The sequence below is a fragment of the Schistocerca americana genome, chromosome 4, assembly GCF_021461395.2.
Source record: "Schistocerca americana isolate TAMUIC-IGC-003095 chromosome 4, iqSchAmer2.1, whole genome shotgun sequence".
NCBI lineage: Eukaryota > Metazoa > Arthropoda > Insecta > Orthoptera > Acrididae > Schistocerca > Schistocerca americana.
This window is the reverse complement of record NC_060122.1, coordinates 822,419,935-822,439,259: the sequence shown is the minus strand read 5'-3', so window position 1 is coordinate 822,439,259 and position 19,325 is coordinate 822,419,935. Positions and strand designations below refer to the sequence as shown.

Genomic DNA, 19,325 nt, shown 5'->3' with positions numbered 1-19,325 from the left:
CAACAACATGTTATATTTCAAACTAAAATTAAGGAACAGGAATTATTATTTTGGATATTATAGTCGATAAATACTAGTTCTGAATGTACAGTTAAAATTATCTTTTTTAGAAACATTTGAAATTACCAATTATTTGGCATGCTTAAAATTTCTATGATTAATTACACAATCTAGTAACGTTTACTACGTTTATTTCTGGATTCATTTGTGAAATAATAATAGAAACTAATAGAAATTCATTTGTCAAGAAAATTTGTAAACACTTTGGAATAATGTTATTACTGCAGAGTGAGTTAGTAATAATCATGCCTGCGAGGTGATGTTTTTGGATGGACAATGTACTCGTAATTTCGGATTTGTTACTGTGAAAATTCAAAAGACTGTATGAAATACTAAAATCTGACAAAACAAATTAACGTAAAAGCAAGTATTCTGCAATGACAATCTTCAAAATTATTTAGATCAATTGAACCATGAGCACCTAAAATGTCAAAATTTCTAGAATCAGACCCCTAGATAAGAAGAACTCCAGATAACTCTACAAGAAAAGATAAGTAGACTAAAATGTTTATTGTACTCTTACTCCTCTCAAACCTCAGAAAAGACTTTGCACGTTGTGGTCAATAGCCACAAAAAAGTAGGGGATAGATTACACTGCATTCTACGAAACAGGCATTGATTGGCTCATCTGCCAGTGGGATAAATGTCTTAACATGTGTGGTGATTGTTTCTGAATGTAAACACTCCATTGTCCCATTGAATGCCCCTTATATTTTGTACCCTGTGCTGACATGTAACAAACGATTACCACTTTAGCAGAAAGTGTCAGGAGCTGGACAGAAGTTGTTGGCTGGGAGGATTCGTGTCGCGGTAACACTCGCCACGAGCTGTCGCGCTCGGGAAACTGGAGCCGAGTTGGGTGTCCCACCTGCCAGCAGTCTGGTCCCTTCAGTCCCACAAACCAACCAACCAACCCACCTGCTGCTGGACGAGCGCGACGCCCCTGTGGAGCTCGGTGAGCGGCTCGGCGAGTTTGGCGAGCACGGAGACGCAGGCGGAGGGCGACAGCGGCTCTCCCATCGCCTCCAGGATCACCTGCTGCTCGACCAGCGTGATGCCGCGCTGCACCACCTCCGCAGGCCGCGCCAGCGCCTGCAGCACCTGCTCCTCCGCGCCGCCGCCGCTGCTGTCCCCCTCCGCCTCCAGGGCCACCTGTCGGCACCCACCTCCACGTCACACTCTCCTCGTGCCACTTCACTCAGGCATCATATACATTAATGGCCATTAAAATTGCTACACCAAGAAGAAATGCAGATGATAAATAGTATTCATTGGACAAATATATAAAACTGACATGTGATTACACTTTCACACGATTTGGGTGCATAGATCCTCAGAAATGAGTACCCAGAACAACAACCTCTGGCCATAATAACAGCCTTGATACTCCTGGGCATTGAGAAACAGGGCTTGGATGGCATGTACAGGTACAGCTGCCCATGCAGCTTCAACACGATACCACAGTTCATCAAGTGTATTGACTGACATATTGTGACAAGCCAGTTGTTCGGCCACCATTGACCAGACGTTTTCAATTGGTGAGAGATGTGGAGAATCTGCTGGCCAGGGCAGCACTCGAACATTTTCTGTATCCAGAAAGACTCGTACAGGACCTGCAACATGCGGTCGTGCATTATCCAGCTGAAATGTAGGGTTTCACAGGAATCGAATGAAGGGTAGAGCCAAGGGGCGTAACACATCTGAAATGTAACGTCCACTGTTCAACCTGCCGTCAATGCGAACAAGAGGTGACCGAGACTTGTAACCAATGGCACCCCATACCATCACGCCGGGTGATACGCCAGTATGGCGATGACGAATACACACTTCCAATGTCCATTCACCGCGATGTCACCTAACACGGATGCGACCATCATGATGCTGTGACAGAACGTGGATTCATCCGAAAAAATGACGTTTTGCCATTCGTGCACCCAGTTTCGTCGTTGAGTACACCATCACAGGCGCTCCTGTCTGTGATGCAGCGTCAAGGGTAAGAGCAGCCATGGTCTCTGAACTGATGGTCCATGCTGCTGCAAACGTCGTCGAACTGTTTGTGCAGATGGTTGTTTTCTTGTAAACGTCCACATCTGTTGACTCAGGCATCGAGATGTGGCTGCACGATCTGTTACAGCCATGCAGATAAGATGCCTGTCATCTCGACTGCTAGTGATACGAGGCCGTTGGGATCCAGCATGGCGTTCTGTATTACCATCCTGAACTCACCGATTCCATATTCTGCTAAGTCATTGGATCTCGACCAACGCGAGCACCAATGTCGCGGTACGATAAACCGCAACTGCGATAGGCTACAATCCAAACTTTATTAAAGTCGAAAACGTGATGGTACGCATTTCTCCTCCTTACACGAGGTGTTAGACTCAGTTCCACACTGTCGCTTGCTCCAAAAAGTACGCGCTTACTGTCTATCAGATGATATATGCTGTTAGATAGAAAGTTTTCTAACGGACAGGGAGCACCATGTCGTTCTGAACGGAATGACTTCAACAGAAACAAGCGTAACTTGAGGTGTGCCCCAGGGCAGCGTAATAGGTCCGCTGCTTTTTACGAATTACATAAACAATCTGGTTGATGGTATTGACAGCGACATTAGACTGTTTGCCGATTATGCTGTAGTCTATAGGAAAGTAGTATCACACGAACGTTGTGAACAAATCAATGAGGATTTGCAGAAAAGAAATGTGTGGTGTAATGATTGGCAATTATCTCTCAATATTAGTAAGTGTAACCTACTGCGTATAACAAAGCGAAAATCCTCATTAATGTACGAGTACAAAATAAATGCCCAGTCTTTGGAAGCGGTAACATCCATCAAGTATCTGGGCGTGACTATTCGAAATGATCTCAAATGGAATTATCTGATTACACAAGTAACGCGTAAGGCAAACTCGAGATTGCGGTTTATTGGTAGAATCCTGAAGCGATGCAGTCCTTCAACAAAGGGAATAGCTTACAATACGTAAGTCTTAGATTATTGTTCGTCTGTATGGGACCCTTACCAGTTGGATCTGATTCAAGAGATTGAGAAGGTCCAAAAAAAGCGGCAAGATTCGTGACTAGTACATTTAGCCACAGCGAGAGCATTACAAATCTCATTGAAAGTTTGAAGTGGGACTCACTTGCAGATAGACGGCGCGATAAGGGAAGGGCTGCTCACTAAATTCCGAAATCCCATCTTCACCGGGGATGTAGAGCATAATTATATTATTACCATCAACTTTCAAATTGCGCAATGAACACCATTCAAAGATAGAGAGTATCTTAAACCTTGTCAAGGAACAAGAGTGGCAGGATATTTATAGTCCTGATAACATGGATGATAAATACAATGCTTTCCTTAACACATTTCTCGTGCTCTTTGAGTGTGGCTTTCCATTAGAACGTTCTAAACGTGGTACTAGCGGTAATGGGCAGCACAGGTGGCTGACTAATGGGATAAAGATGTCTTTTAGAACAAAGTGAGAATTATATCAGAATGTTAGAAGTAGTCACAATCAAGCTACAGTAGCCCATTACAAACAGTATTGTAAGATGGTTAAAAATGTTATTAGGTAGGCAAAGAGTATGTGGTATGCAAATAGAATTAAAACCATATAATCAGTTGTGAAGGAAGCGTCTGGTCAGCAGCACAAGGTCGATGACATAAAATCAGTTCACAGTAAAGATACTTCTGTTATGGATAAATCAGATATATGTACAGTATTTCACAATCCTTTTCTCAGCATTGCTGGTGAATTAAACAAAAATTTAGTTTCTACACGGAGTCATATAACTTTCTTGGCAACTGCTTTTCTGAGATTGATGTCTGAAATACTTCTCTGTGATACAGACAAGAGGGAGATTTAGTCAGTAATTAAATCACTGAAGACCCTGCACATGTTAGCCCTGTATTTAGCCATATTTGTAATTTTTCCTTTTGGAATGCTCAGTTTCCTGAACGATTAAGGTACTCAGTAGTAAAGCTGCTTTACAAAAAGGGAGAAAGGGATAACGTAGATAATTTTAGGCCTATTTCTATGCCATAAGTGTTTGCTAAAGTTATTGAAAAGGCTGTGCATTTAAGAACAATTGATCATTTTATATCAGACGATTTGCTCTCAAATGTACAGTTCGGCTTTAGAAGTCATTTAGCAGCTGAAAATGCTATATTCTCTTTTCTCTGTGAGGTACTGGATGCGTTAAATAAAAGGTTTCGAACGCTAGACATATTTTTTGATTTAACTAAGGCATTTGATTGTGTTGATCACAATATATTACTCCTGAAGTTGGACCGTTATGGAATATAGGGAGTAGCTCACAAATGGTTCACCTCTTACTTTAGCAACAGACAGCAAAAGATCATTATTCGGAATACTGAGAATGGCTGTGATGTGGGGCCTGAGTGGGGTACAGTCAAGTGGGAGGTGCCTCAGGAATCAGTGCTGGGGCCACTCCTGTTTCTTTTGTATACAAATGATATGCCCTCTAGTATTATGGGTAACTCTAAAATATTTCTGTTTGTTGATGACACTAGCTTGGCAGTATAGGGTATTATGTGCAACATTGGCTCGGTTTAAATAGTGCAGTTCATGACGAAAGTTCATGGCTTGTAGAAAATAAGCTAATGCTCAATCACAGTAAGCCTCAGATTTTACAGTTTCTAATACACAATTCAACAAAACCTGACGTTTTAATTTCACAGAATGGGCGTGTGATTAGTGAAGCAACATTTCAAATTTCTAGGTGTTCAGATAGGTAGTAAGCTGTAGTGGAAAGTCCACATTCAGGATCTTAACGCTGCCATTTTTACTATTCGAACTGTATCTCAAGTGAGTGATCATTCGACACGAAAATTAGTCTTCCTTGCTTATTTTCATTCGCTTATGTCGTATGGTATTATATTTTGGGATAACTCTTCCCATTCTAAAAGGATATTTTTTGCTCAAAAACGGGCGGTTCGTGCAATAAGTGGTGTAAGTTCACGAACCTCTTGTCGACACCTGTTCACGAGGCTGGGTACTTTGACATTGGCCTCTCAATATATATTTTCCTTGCTGTCATTGCTGGTTATCAATGATAGCTTATTCCCAAAGATAAGCAGCTTTCACTAAGTTAATACTCGGCAGAAATCGAACCTGCATTTGGATCGGACTTCCTTAACTCTTGTGCAGAAAGGTGTGCAGTATATTGCTGCATCCATTTTCAATAAGCTACCGCTCGAATTCAAAAATCTTAGGCGTCATTCACTTGCTTTCAAATCGAAACTGAAGAGTTTCCTCATGGGTCACTCCTTTTTTCTGTCGAGGAGTTCCTTGGAAAATTAAGCTGATTCTTGTTGTATTGTTGATGGCGTTTACTTAAACTTATGGACTGACTTTTCTCGGGTTCATAATCATTTATTTTTATCTGTTATTACTTTTATGTTGTAATTTCATGTACTGACGTGTTCCATGACCTTGGAGATTTGCTCCTCAATTTGGTCCTTCAGGAAATGATGTGTAAATAAATAAAAAAAAGCCAACAAAGCAAATACTGGCAGTACTTCTACTACTGCTGCTGCCAGTAATAATGATATTAATAATATTATCATTACTATTATTATTACTATTATTAACGACAATAATAACAATAATAATAAAGGTAGTGGCAAATATAAATAATGTAGTATACAAAATAGAGTTTTCCAATACAGCGAGTTCTGGGTAACGGAAATTTAAGGAGACTGTATAAGCTGAGATATTTGGGAAATCAGGAAGATCTGACCGGAAAGAAGGATGTAAAGGGGAACGAGTGTGTACAGGAACAATGGTAGTCATTATTGTTGCTTCAGTAGATGTGTCATAAACTGTCTTTTGAAACTACGAACGTTATTCAGTTCTCTAAAACAATGAGGGAGGTTATTCCAGAGTCGTGTTCTTGCCACTGAAGGGGACTTAGAGAAAGTCGAGCGATGAAGTGGGGCAGAAAGGATTCTGCACTGATGTGAACTGGTGTTTCTATCATGTTGTTCAGACAAGAGATTTAAGGTCGAGAAGAGATATGAGGGACAGAGTACGATGATAAGACAACAGAGGCGACAGAGTGTATAGAAATCTCTGCGCCTGTCCACACACAGCAAGGATAGCCATGAAAATGTTGGGACGAACAAAGAGTCGAACTTCACAGAGATATTGAACACAGGAGTCGTCATCTTTTTAGAGAAAGTAAGTCGTTCCAGGATAACATCACTGCAATTAATAATAGGAAGCATTAATACTTGCAGAAGTTTGTTTTTTAGGTCAAGCGGGAAGAGCTCTTTATATCTTTTTAGGGCGTGGAGATATGCTGATGCCGTCTGGCACATTGCAGTTACATGCTCTGTCCAATCTAGATTTTCATGTATTGTTACTCCTGGACTCTTTTCTGAGGGAGAGGAGTTGGTATTTGTGCCATGGTGAAAGGAATTCCCAATATTTTGGGCTAATGGGCATGTAGTGACCAATCAGTACCGCTTCGCTTTGGATGGGTTAAACTTTAACCCAACATTCTGTGCCTATCTTGGCAGTGCTCAGAGGTCGGTATTGGGATTCTCAATAGCTGTCTTGGCAACTGACCAAGATAATCGCAGGTAAGTGAAACTTTAATTACATGGGAAGCTCATTCATCAACAGTAAACTTAATAATTGTAAAGTGTAAATGAATATATCCATCTAATGTGAAATTTATGTACAGTAATTAACATTGAAGAAAAGCTTCAGTTTAAAACCCAGAGTAAGTCATGGAATGTATCGTCAAATGTATTCACTATTTAGATGGTATTATTAAAAGTCAAAGTAACTGCATTGAACAAGTAGTATAAAACCATACACTTAAAACTGAGAAATTAGGAAGCTGGTACAAACCACATTTTTTACTATGATCTAACACTAGATTAGCATCTTCTGCATCGCTAAATTGTATTTCAACGTTGTGCAATAACAGATTGCAGGATATTAAATTATCAGACAAATGGAAAAGTTAGCTAGAGGTTTTTAACAACTGAAAGCATATTCTATTTAAAGTGGCACGCAAATGGTAGGCTAGTATAACGACATAGATCGAGAAAAAAAATGGCCCATAGATGCGAGCGTGAACGGCACTTACAGGTTGGTTGGTTGGTTGTTTGGGGAAGGAGACCAGACAGCGTGGCCATCGGTCTCATCGAATTATGGAAGGATGCCCTTTCAGAGGCCCATCCCGGCATATGCCTGGAGTGATTTAGGGAAATCACGGAAAACCTAAATCAGGATGACCGGACGCGGGATTGAACCGTCGTCGTCTCGAATGCGAGTCCAGTGTCTAACCACTGCGCCACCTCGCTCGGTGGCACTTACAGGCTGAAACTTTGCTGTAGAAGAAAAAACCAACATGGTGGTAATGAGTCCCAAGAATCGGATTCCATTAACTAATGAAAAACTTACTGGGAACACGAAGGACGTTGTGTGTCTTGGACATGGTCACATTATGTCTCAGTTTAGTAGTATTTTCGTGAGCAGAAGATAATTCATGTAGTATGGGTACAGATACCGATATCAGTATGATGTATCGAATCTTGCCCTTGCCTATCTGGGCTGAAGATAAATTCATATATGGCTGTAAATGATTGTGGTAGTATCTGTGTGTTGCCAAACAGCGAGGTTTCAGCACAGTCAGGGAACACACAGGGACGACTCATGGAGTGAACAAATACAATTCACAATGCAGAGATGCTGATGCAGATATGGGCACGAAGTTTGTATTTTGTGACTGGTATTGTGCGAAATGGAACAATATAATTTTCTTTATGGAGAGGGAAAAGAATTTAAAATAGCAGTGGCTAATTCAAGTGCAAATGTTAATAATGTGCGTTTATGTCTGCTCTGGGTGAACATTAGACTTATGTAAAGACCTTTCCATAGTCTAAAGGTATAATAAATGTTGTGTTAATGATAATTTTCTTGAATGGTATCAAAATGCCTACTTAGCTATTATTGTTGGGATTAAACCATAATTTCAATTTATACTGTTTACTTTCCGTCGTATACCCAGTCTCAAGTGGCTCCAGTGCATACCAAATGCGAGATACAACATAGTTGACATGTTGAGGATAATGCAACTGTTCACGAAATTTATCATGGCCATAGACCCACTGCATCTAAAATATTGTTGGGCATAAACCGATCAGTTTCAAGATACTTTTCCATTGTAAAATATTCAGTGACTGAGAGAGAACAAGTCACACAGGCTCACGTTTTTGGAAGTTGTTAAGTGATAGCTGTTTCTCGAGAGTAATTTGTCTGGTAATGCTGTCCATCAATAGTGCAATGTGACAGCATATAACAGTCCAAAATATTAATGAACCAATGAACAGTTTATGAAATTGTCAAAAAAATGGACAGTTTAAACGCCCAAGAAAAAGTATGAAACTTGATGCCAATCACTGTGCTGAGTCCCTCGCAACAGGCTACCGAAAGCAGCTGCGCCTCAGACTTGCAGCGCACGCCACGCCCTCCCACACTGGACGAGGCCCCCCTGCCGTGGTGTGTGGTACCGACCTTCTGCTCTATCCTGATGAGTGCAGCCTGTAGGTCGTGCAGCGGCTGCGCCACCTCCTGCAGCAGCGACCGCTGCTCCTCGTGGTCGACCACCTGCGCCACGACCCGTTGCTCCAGGGCCGCCAGGTTGCGCTGCAGCTGCGCCAGGGGCTCCACCATCGACTCCACTATCTCCAGGTCGGTGCCGGTGGACTCCACCTGCTGTGCGTGCTTCACCTGCATCTGTCACCAGACACACACAGACAGCTGACTTAGTCTAGGTGTCATATCAGAACAATGACAATCTCTCACTCTGCAGTGGTGAGCGCGAAATTTAGAAACTTCCAGGTAGACGGAAACTGTGTGACGGGGCGGGACAGGTGCACATAACCTGATCTTCCATGGACAATGCTTGAACAAACTGACCTATCCAGGCACAACTGAAGTCCCAGTCTAACACACAATTTTAATCTGCCAGGAAGTTTCAAAGCAGTATACACTTAGCTCCAAAATTACCGATTCATGCAGAAAACAATACCCAAATTGCAACAAAGGCCGTTCTCCATAATATCGTTTCTTCCATGCGTGTGAGTCCAGAAAAGTACAGTGTTATTCATGTCTCTCCAGGCTTCCAGAACACAATTGCACGAAAGCTACAAGACTTCACAAAACAGACACAGATCAGTGGAGAGAGTATCTCTTCTAATTTTTAATTTGCATGACAGGTGCCTAGTACATGGCACCATTTGTGACATGGCAAACGTCAGTTAGTATATGTAATTGACTGCTGTCACTGACAGGATTACACGAGAAGGTACGGCACCCCTCTTTGGAGACCTGTTCAAAAATGGTTCAAATATGTATGAAATCTTACGGGACGTAACTTCTAAGGTCATCAGTCCCTAAGCTTACACACTACTTAACCTAAATTATCCTAAGGACAAACACACACACTATGCCCGAGGGAGGGCTCGAACCTCCGCCGGGATCAGCTGCACAGTCCATGACTGCAGCGCCCTAGACTGCTCGGCTAATCCCGCACGGCAGAACTGTTTATTGGGTTGCCTATCTCCAATTGCAAACTATCTCGATGTGACAGTGCGAGGTGGATGATCTCTGTACATGTTCTGATACGCCTCCCCCTAGTGAAACTACACCATGGCGCGAACTACTAATCAAAACTTGCTGACATGATCTATCCAGTGATATGCAACTTTTCCCTACATGTGTTGTAGTTTTTTCACAGTCGCCTTCTGTGAGCCCAGAAGTACTTCAGAGTAATCCTGCATGTATGAAAGCTTCGGTAAGTTTGGGAATTAGAAGGGACAAACTGGTCGAAGTGAAGCTATGAGGATGCACTTTGAGTCATCCTTAGGCTGCACAGTCACTAAAGGTATTCGGTCTGAAAGGCAAGGGTCTGTGTTCGAGACTCTGTTTGTCAAACATTTTTCTGCTACCACAAAATGTTAAAACACTTTGCCTCTTTCAGAAGAACAAAAATTTCTCTTCATTGTGTCACCTAAATATTTTCAGCACTTGTGTGCCATCGGCAGTCTATATTTACTTTGTAGGTGACCATCTTAAAAACATTTTCGAGAAATAACTCTGTGATGAAAAATTACTCCTTTCACTCTTCACTGTTACTATCGTAATGAATTGTTTTTTCCTTAATTACTAATTTGCTTTGATGCAAGACATTTTAGAACGTTTAGGACGAGTAGTCTAAGAGATGTAAGAATACGTCTGTTAAGAAAAATAGTCGAAATTAATGAAAACCTATGAGATGAGCAAAGTTTTTTTCCCGCAAGTATTTGTGACTTTTGCCAATAATTTTGCAATGCACTGTTGAACCCCTCTGGGCAAGATAATGAGACATACAGTTATTTAAAGCCGTTATTAATGTGCTGTCGTGATAAGTGTTTGGTCGCATGCGAGAGGACTATTTAACTTTAGCTCGTGTGGAGGGAATGTGGTCCAAAATTGAACCATTCATGAAAGCAAGATTCAACTAGAATCTTGCGGCATCACTTAATCATCATGATTCCACGAAAGCTGTAGACAAAGGAGCCAGACAAACGGAGATGCCATTTTGCGCAGTTCATGCCGCAATTGCAGGAGGACAGTGATAATTACGTTTGTCATTAGGATGATGGTATAGTACACTTCTATAACGATGTCCATGAGTCTTTGCATGCTGAGCTACTACGACTGTGAATCGGTCGTGCGTCAGATGGCGGTCTCCAGCTGCTGGCGGGGACCCCACAGCCTCCGGACTTGACACTGTTAGATTTTTTTTTACCTGCGAGTTTACATCAAAGACACTGACTTCACACTCCTACTTCCCTACAACTTGCGTACTTACGAGGATGCATCAGGGTAGCTGCGACTGGCATCGACGTCGGCACTTCAGGGCGAGTGACTAACGGTTCACACATTCAAGATTCGTGAAAATGGTACAAAAAACTTTTTCAGTTGCTGTTTTCATATATATGTAATAATACAGTACCTAACAGCAATACTGACAACACGTACTGTCTAAAGCATTTTGAATGACATTGTATTTGAATATAAGTGGGAAGAACGTTTCTATGATTCCGTGAATAACAAAGGTACAAAAAAAAGTGGCATTTTAAAAAAAATGTTACCCATTTCTTCTGGAGTGACGATTTGGTATGTGATTGGCAGTAAGACCTCTCCAGGACTATGAATGTTACAGCATGATGTAATCGAGGCATTTACATGTTTGATGATACATATTTGCTGCTTGCTTGTTATTTTTGGCTGTGCATTTCAGCATATTAATTTTAAGGTTGAAAGACATGCACTTCACTCACCATTCAGCGCTCGTATTTCATATTTCCAATCTCAGTATTCTGGTATTCGGTAAAATAATAATTCAGGCAATATTAATAATTTCTATGGGTTGCCCGATTTATTTGATGATTTTTACAGTTTGTCTCGCACTGATCTGTCAGGGGACCTTGGCGCTAGAAATTTTCTTTATTTATGGGCGAGGGCAGCAGTCTTCCTAGCAGCCATGATGACTTCCCGTTTCCCATCCCTTTTCCGATCGCCAGGGTAACACATGGTGTCGTTTGAACATTCAGTAGTGGCCAAAGTTTCTCCTGTTCTCAGTTCCCCAACCTGCCTTACCAACCTTGTAACCGCTATTTCTGCTCAATTTTAACGTCGCGAGGTCGCCTCCCTGTGAAATTCCGTCCCTATGATTGGCTAGTTCAGGTGCGCGCCCGTTTTTCGCGGGTAGCCGCCAACCGCTTTCCGCGGGTGGATAGTGGACAAAGGGGCAGTAGGGCAGTTCTAGTGTGACCGTGCTGGAGACCGGAGGTGCTGCTTCCAGGAGATGAAGTTCGGTAAGCATGAGCGCCGACGTGCCCTGTAGATTCGCGCCCTGTGGCCCAGAGGGAACCCTATAGGTCATTGTGAACAGTTTGGCGTCTCCCGGGTTTTATTCCTTTAGTACGGGAGGCTACCTAACGATTCACACACAGTAGCATCCTTCTTAGTCTTTGGCTGATTCCTGGTGGTGGTCGTTGCATGCCTGCAACCCCTTCCTTTAGAAAATTGGAGCCCATTTGATAATACGGCGGTCGTTACTAAAATTCCCTTTATCCTGCTATCGTGGCTTGTTATAAACGTACGTTGGGGCAGGCTGCTGAACTCGAATCTTTCTTCCCCACCCCCATTTGGACGTATTATTGTTCAATTTTCAACTGTTTAATAAATGAGTCCTTTAATCTTACATTCTGCCTTTCATTACGTGAAATCACCCCTAGTGTCACAGAATAATGCAGCGCTATAACGGTTGCTATAAGGTCGTGTCAGGTCTCACAGCATTAAGAATAGGATAAAGATTCACTATCGCGGGCCTGGCACGACCATTGCACGCATGGCACTGATAACAGTATTAATCATAAGTTTCCTTTAATTCATGTCTATGGTCACAATCTTTTCTGTTTAACAGATTACCGGTTTCGGTCTTTAATGACCATCATCAGATTTGCCGGTCACGTTCCTCCAACTACTTCCCGCCTGTGTGGAATTCTAGAGTTAGCGCTAACAGAGGGCGCTGGTTATGTGCAGAACTATATTTCCTTTCATTTGTGGCTCCTTTAGCGATTTGTTTTATGTTGTTTATATTACCCGGTGCAATCTCAACGGTGTTTAATATTTATGTCATTGCCAAGAATATTAGCACTAGAGCATATGTCGACCACTGTTTTTTAACTCTTCGTCTTTTTAACAATATTACTTTTGTCGTGTTCTTCTTTTTATTGCTTTTTACTACTGTAACACTTTTTATACGTTATAAGCTTATTACAGAGTTTAACTATTGTATCCCCCTTTTATTTTCACTGACATTAGCGACATCTGGTCAACTTACTACACAAACATCTTGTGGCTACTGTACGGCAGCTTGTTTTAAACAGTAGTTTTACTGACAACATGACTCGTGCGTGTGATGTTATATATATGTATTTGACGATGCTGGTGCTGATTCCGCATTTAACAGTTGACTATGCCACTATGGCTGCAGTGCATTAGGACTTTGTTTTTTATGAGACAGGTATGCCTCTTCACATTTAATGAGCACAAATGTAAATTTTGTCAGTACTACTTTTCAATATGCTCTATGTATTGTTTTTAAGCTGTATACAGTTTGCGAGTGTATTTATATTTTTCCCATTTTTGCTGGAGATCTGATGATGGTAATTAAAGACCGAAACCGGTAATCTGTTAAACAGAAAAGATTGTGACCATAGACGTAAATTAAAGGAAACTTATTACATATATAGGTCACTGTGTTTTTTCGCGACGATGTCGCAGCTTGTGAAACTAATAATCATGTCCAATTATTCCCCATTGAATAACTTCCGGCACGGCCATTGCACGCATGCCACTGATAACAGCAATAATCATGTCCAATTATTCCCCACTGATAAACTGGGAAGTGTTCACGGCTCAGTGTGAGTACGTGAGGACTAAATCCACTTGATATGGTGGAAGTAGTGCCCTCTGTTTTACCTTGCTGGTTTAGACAAAATATCAGAAATCACAGCCCCTACAACAAGGAATAGTAACCTGAAAATAACGAGCCACCGCTTTTAAGGTACATAATACTGGGTGGCAATATAGACAGGCTACATGTGTAATAATGGCAAGTAATGATGTTTCCCTTTTTCCATCGACCTTGGTAATGGGCTGATTTCATCGCGAAACATGCCTTGTTAAACGAATCACACGTTTGGACAGGTGGCACGCCATGCTCCTCCCCCTCACCTCCTCTTGTATCTGGGTGAGGCTGCGCTGCAGCTCGTCCACCGGCGTGACGACGGCCTTGAGCGACTCGAGGCTCCTCTTCCTGACGGCCTCTGGCTCTCCGACGCTCTCCAGCAGGACGACGCTCTGCTCGAGGGCGGCGACGCTCTTCTGGACTTCCTGGACGGGCTGAGCGATCGCGGCGGCGGCGCCGGAGAGGGCGGCCGGGCGCGCCTCCAGCGGCAGCGCCTCCAGCTGCTCCAGCTGCTCCAGCGCCTCCAGCTGCTCCAGGCTGCGCTGCAGCTCGGCGGCGGGCCGCGCCAGCGCGCTCACCAGCCGCAGCTGCGCCTGCTCGTCGTGCGCCGTCGTCTCCAGCACCACCTGCTGCTCCACGGCGGCGACGCCCTTCTCCAGCTCAGACACCTGCCGCGACAGCGCGGCGAGCACCGCTCGCGACTCGCCGCTCACTTCCTCGGCCCATTCCTCCACCTGCGACAGAGCCTGGCGGATCTGCTGGAGGGGTTCGCTCAGCGCCTGCACCGCTGTAACGGACGCCTTCTCTAACTGTTGCTCGCGGGACTCGACGGCCACTGCCGACGGCGCCAGTGGAGACGTCGTTTTGGCTTCTTCCCAGGCTCCCGTAATCTTCGACTCAGCTGTAGCGAGGACGGCACTCGCTCCTTCTCGATCTACTTCAGACACCGCTGCCTGGTGGGACGACGGAAGCGCTTCAGTGGTGGCACTTCGGGCCTGAACCTGGTGCTCTATTCGCTCCAAACTTCGCTGTAACTCTTGCGCCGGCCCGGCAAGAGTTTGGAGAATGGCAGCTACTTTCGCTTCGATATCTGTCTCCAGCATCTTCTGCTCCTCGATTATAGCTACACCTTTCTGCAGTTCCTCCACTGGCGTCGCCAACGCTTCCAGTACTGACGCGCCAGCAGGAGCTGAACCAAGCTTCTCCTCCTCTGCTTCTTGCAGGACTTGCTCGTGTATCTGTGCAAGGTTCTCTTTCATCTGATTTAAGGTTTCCTTGGCAGCTGCTTCCGTCATTTCTTCGCCCGTTCTCTCTATAAGAGCGATGTCCTTCTTTATTTCGTCTACACGCGAACGCACGGCCTTGAGCGTCTCTGGCACCGGTACCTCTTTGACCGTAACCTTCTTGGCTACTTCCTCAGACAGGACCACTAATTTCTGCTGAAGCTCTCTCAACGGTCCTGCCATTTCTGCCAGAATACGTTTCTCCGGTGCTGTGCCCTCTTCAGAGGACTGACGCTGTAGTGTCGCTATTCCGTGCTGTACTTTTTCCAGAGATGCCGCCACTTCTTCCAGCGGCTGCTCCTGCTCTATGGCCAAAGCCAGTGTTTCCAGCGGCTGCGCTACACCTTGTAGTATGTCGACTGTCGCCCGATGTGGGAGCTCCTTTACACTGGACTCTACGAGCCGCTGTTCTGCCTGCTCGGCACTGGATTTGAGCTTCAGCAGTGGTTCAGCCAGTAGTGCAAGTGCAGTGGCTTTAGCCTCCTCTCGGACGTCGGCTGCTCGAGCGAGGTCTTCAGCGGCGTGGGAAATGCTTTCCAGGACTAGAATGCTGGCTTTATGGACGCTCGGCTCGATCTTGACGGCTCGCAGCATCTTTCGCTCTTCTACCGCTGCGAGCGCCTTCTGAAGACGGTGCAGAGGTGCCGTTAGAGGCGCGAGGACGGAGGACTTCTCCATTCCGGGTCCGACCCCCGATTCGAGCACAGCCTGCTGGTAAACTTTGGCTACGCCCTGCCGCAGTTCACTGACAGCACTCGCGAGAGCGGTTACTGCTGCACTCCGCTCAGCTTCTGCACTGTTTGGATCGGAGATGAGCCGCTGCACAGTTTGGACGGCGCTCTCGAAGGCCTCAAGTGGCTGCGATAAGCTCTCCAGCGACTGGACGGCGGCCTCTTCGGACACCGTCTCCTTAGGCGAAGTTATCTTGGCCTCGGCTGACTGAAGTTCGGTCAGAATTTCTTCGAGTGGTGCGCAGAGCGTGCCCAGCGCAGCCAAGCCCGACTTGCGCCTCAGTTTCGTTTTGGGTTCCGCCGATGCGCACTTTTCGAGCGCCTCCGCGCCGTGGTGCACACGCCGCACTTGTTTGGCTACGTCGGAGATGACCTTCACGCGCTCCTTGACCTGCGTGGTCCTCGCCGCCGCTTCCCGGTGCTCTTCCACGGCGGCAAGAGACTGCTCGAAGCTGCGAATGGGCTCTGAAAGTATCTGGAGGGCAGAAATGCACGCCTTGCCGTACACTGGTTCCGCCTCCTGAGTCGCCAGTTGGTCCGCTGCCTCGAAAGTCCGCCGCAACTCCTGCACTGGAGCTGACAACTTCTCAAGCACTGAGATGGCAGCGGACTTTTCCTCTAATGCGGCCTTATCAATAGATTTCAACTCTGCTTCTAGAGCCCTTATCGGTTCGATAAATCCTTCCAATACGGACAGATCTGCCACTTCAGACTGTATTCCCCTAGCCTCTGCTTCTTTTACAATCTGCTCCTCAATGGTCGCTACAGATTTGTGCATTTCCTCCAGAGGTTTTTTTAGTGCTTCTAGGACTGTTACAGTCCCGGTCTGGACTTCGGGCTTCACTTTTGTCACTTTCACCTTCTGCAGAGTATCTATTTCAGTCTTCAGCGATTCTACAGATTGTGCTAGTTCCAGAATGACGGCAGAGCTCGACTTTTTCAGCTGGGTAGTCTCTTGTGTTCGAGCTTGGACAGTCACCAAGCTCTTCTGAAGTTTTTGCAGTGGCTGAAACAGACTCTCTAGGATGGACGGTCCTGTCAGATCCTGCGCTACGCCAGATTCTAATATGGCTTGCTGCTGAACAGCAGAAAGGCTTCGTTGTAATTCCCTGATTGGACTCGCCAAGTTTTTAATGTCTGGTAAGCCCATTTTCTCAGTAACTTCTTCTGTTCCATAATGAAGCCGCTGATCAATGTTTTCTATCGCTTTCGTCATTTCTTTCAGTGGTTCCGCAAGCTTCTTCAAAGCTGAAATTGTTATAATTTCTGTAACAGTGTCTTTGCCAGAGCCTTCCAGACTACAGCGTTCCACCTCAGATAACTGTATACGCAACTCCGCTAGTGGCTCCTGAAGGGTACTCAGGACCTCCAGCTTGCTCTTGTCTCGAGCATCTAGGAGAGCAGCGTGTTTCTCTATAGACTCTATTCCGGCGTGCAGCGCCTCTGCTGCGCTTACCACCTCGTCCAGCAACCTTATACCAGGTGACTCAGGTCTCTTTCTTTCTATTTCCTCCAGTTGCCTCTTCAGATTTTCGAAGGGCTGGACGAGGCTTTCGAGACATTCCATATTTGTAGACTGGGGTTCGAGGATAGCTTGTCGTTTAATAGCTCTGATTCCTTTCTGCATTTCCTTAATGGGCTCTATTATAGCGGTGAGTTTCTTTTCGGGTGTGGGGTCGACAGACTGAGCAGCAGCAGTCAACTGCCTCTCCATCTTCTCGAGACCCTTCTGCAGTTGAACCAGCGGTTGTACGAGAGTAGCAATGGCAGGTATGTCTTCTGCAGAGAAGCTAGTCGCTTGGGCTATCTGAACCAGACCCTTCTTTAATTGCTTCATCGGCTGAGCCAGGCCTGTTAATTTGGACGCCGGTTCTGTTTCAGGCGTGAGTGATCCTACAACTGCAGCGTCTACGTCAGTTAGTTTTTTAGTCACCTCCTGTAACGACAGTGTCAGTTTCTTGACGACACCGGAGGCCGGTATGAGCTCGGGAGACGTTTCGAACACGACCTGTTGCACCTGAGTGAGGCCCCTCTGCAGCTCCTGGAACGGCTGGATCAGTTCCTGGTTGGGCTGGCCCACCTCGGCCTTCTGCAGCCCGTCGATGCCCCTCATGAGGTCGGCGACGGGGTCGGCCAGCGCCCGCAGCGCCGCGGCGATCTGGCCCTCGCGGATGGGCTCCTCCTCGGACTCGGCCGCCAGCTGCCGCTCGACCGCCAACAGGCCCCTCCGGAAGTCGGCCAGCGGCTTGGCCAGCGCCCTGACGGCGACGGCGCCCCACGCGGCCGCCTGCTCGGCGGCGCCCTCCGCTCCGCCCTCGCTGCCGCCCCCGCCCTCCGGCGGCCGCGCCCGCAGCTCGTTCTGCGCCCGGATGACCTCCTTCTGCAGCTTGACGAGCGGCGGCGCCAGGTTGCCCAGCACGGCGAGGCCCTCGGTCTCCGAGACGGTCTTGCCGCGCAGCACGGCCAGCTTGGACACGGAGACGGCGCGGCGCGTCAGCTGGTCCACGGAGCGCTCCAGCGCCTCCAGCAGCGCCGCGGCGACGCCGGCGCCGCCCCCGGCCACCGCCGCCTCCACGCTGAAGCGCTCGCCGATCTCGACGACGGCGCGCTGCAGCTCGGCCACCGGACCCGACAGCGTCTTGAGCACGGCGTAGCGCTTGACGTCGGGCTCGAAGCCGTCCTCCTCGGCCTCGGTGGCGGCCTGCCGCTGCACCTCCGCGATGCCGCTCTGCAGCTCGCGCAGCGGCGACAGCACCGCCTCCAGGATGGACGCGCCCAGCACGCCGGAGGACGGGCCCTCGCCGCCCACCTGCTCTTCCAGCGCCGCGATGCCCCGCTGCAGGTCCTGGAACGGTCTCTCCAGCGTCGACAGGATGGACCGGCCGGCGTTCTCGAACAGCCGAGTGTCACCACTAGCCTCCAGCACGGCCTGCATCAGAAAAGTTCCATGTGTCATTTCTTCGTACCACAGACAACGTCTGTAAATTACGGTGCCTCACATTTTGCAGTGTTACCGACCAGTTCCTGTTATACAAAAACCCTCGCGCTCTGAGGGTTCTGTACAAGCGTCATTATGTACGCAGATAATAATAATAATAATAATAATCAGTTTCCTTTAATTTACGTCTATGGTCACAAACTGTTTGATAACGGATTACCGGTTTCGGTCTATAATGACCATCATCAGATCTGTTTCATAAAAACATCTGATGTTATTTAAAAAATGGTTCAAATGGCTCTGAGCACTATGGGACTTAACATCGATGGTCATCAGTCCCCTAGAACTTAGAACTACTTAAACCTAACCAACCTAAGGACAGCACACAACACCCAGTCATCACGAGGCAGAGAAAATCCCTGACCCCGCCGGGAATCGAACCCGGGAACCCGGGCGTGGGAAGCGAGAACGCTACCGCACGACCACGAGCTGCGGACTGTTATTTATATGTATTTGACGATGCTGGTGCTGATTCCGAATTTAACATTTGACGATGTCACTATGCCTGCAGTACATTAGGACTTTGTTTTTATGAAACAGATCTGATGATGGCCATTATAGACCGAAACCGGTAATCTGTTATCAAACAGTTTGTGACCATAGACGTAAATTAAAGCAATTTAATTACATATACGGGTCACTGTTTTTCCGCGACGATGTCGCAGCTTGTGAAATAATAATAATAATGAA

The 19,325-nt window shown here is 46.0% G+C and overlaps 2 protein-coding genes across 2 annotated transcripts in view; both read right to left on the bottom strand.

Annotated features, from left to right (window-relative positions):
• Positions 1-14,127, bottom strand: part of LOC124613832 (titin homolog) — a 1,109,199-nt gene extending 1,095,072 nt beyond the window's left edge. The window contains exons 1-3 of the mRNA XM_047142555.1: positions 13,890-14,127; positions 8,613-8,834; positions 979-1,212 (exon numbers count right to left, since the gene is read on the bottom strand). Coding sequence (XP_046998511.1) covers positions 979-1,212; positions 8,613-8,834 — 456 coding nt within the window. The 5' untranslated portion in view covers positions 13,890-14,127. The remainder of the gene's footprint in view (positions 1-978; positions 1,213-8,612; positions 8,835-13,889) is intronic.
• Positions 14,128-16,996: 2,869 nt separating this feature from the next.
• LOC124613831 (muscle M-line assembly protein unc-89-like) overlaps positions 16,997-19,325 on the bottom strand; it is a 261,356-nt gene continuing 259,027 nt past the window's right edge. Inside the window, exons 19-20 of the mRNA XM_047142554.1 lie at positions 17,094-18,566; positions 16,997-17,029 (exon numbers count right to left, since the gene is read on the bottom strand). Of these exons, the coding sequence (XP_046998510.1) occupies positions 16,997-17,029; positions 17,094-18,566 (1,506 nt within the window). The remainder of the gene's footprint in view (positions 17,030-17,093; positions 18,567-19,325) is intronic.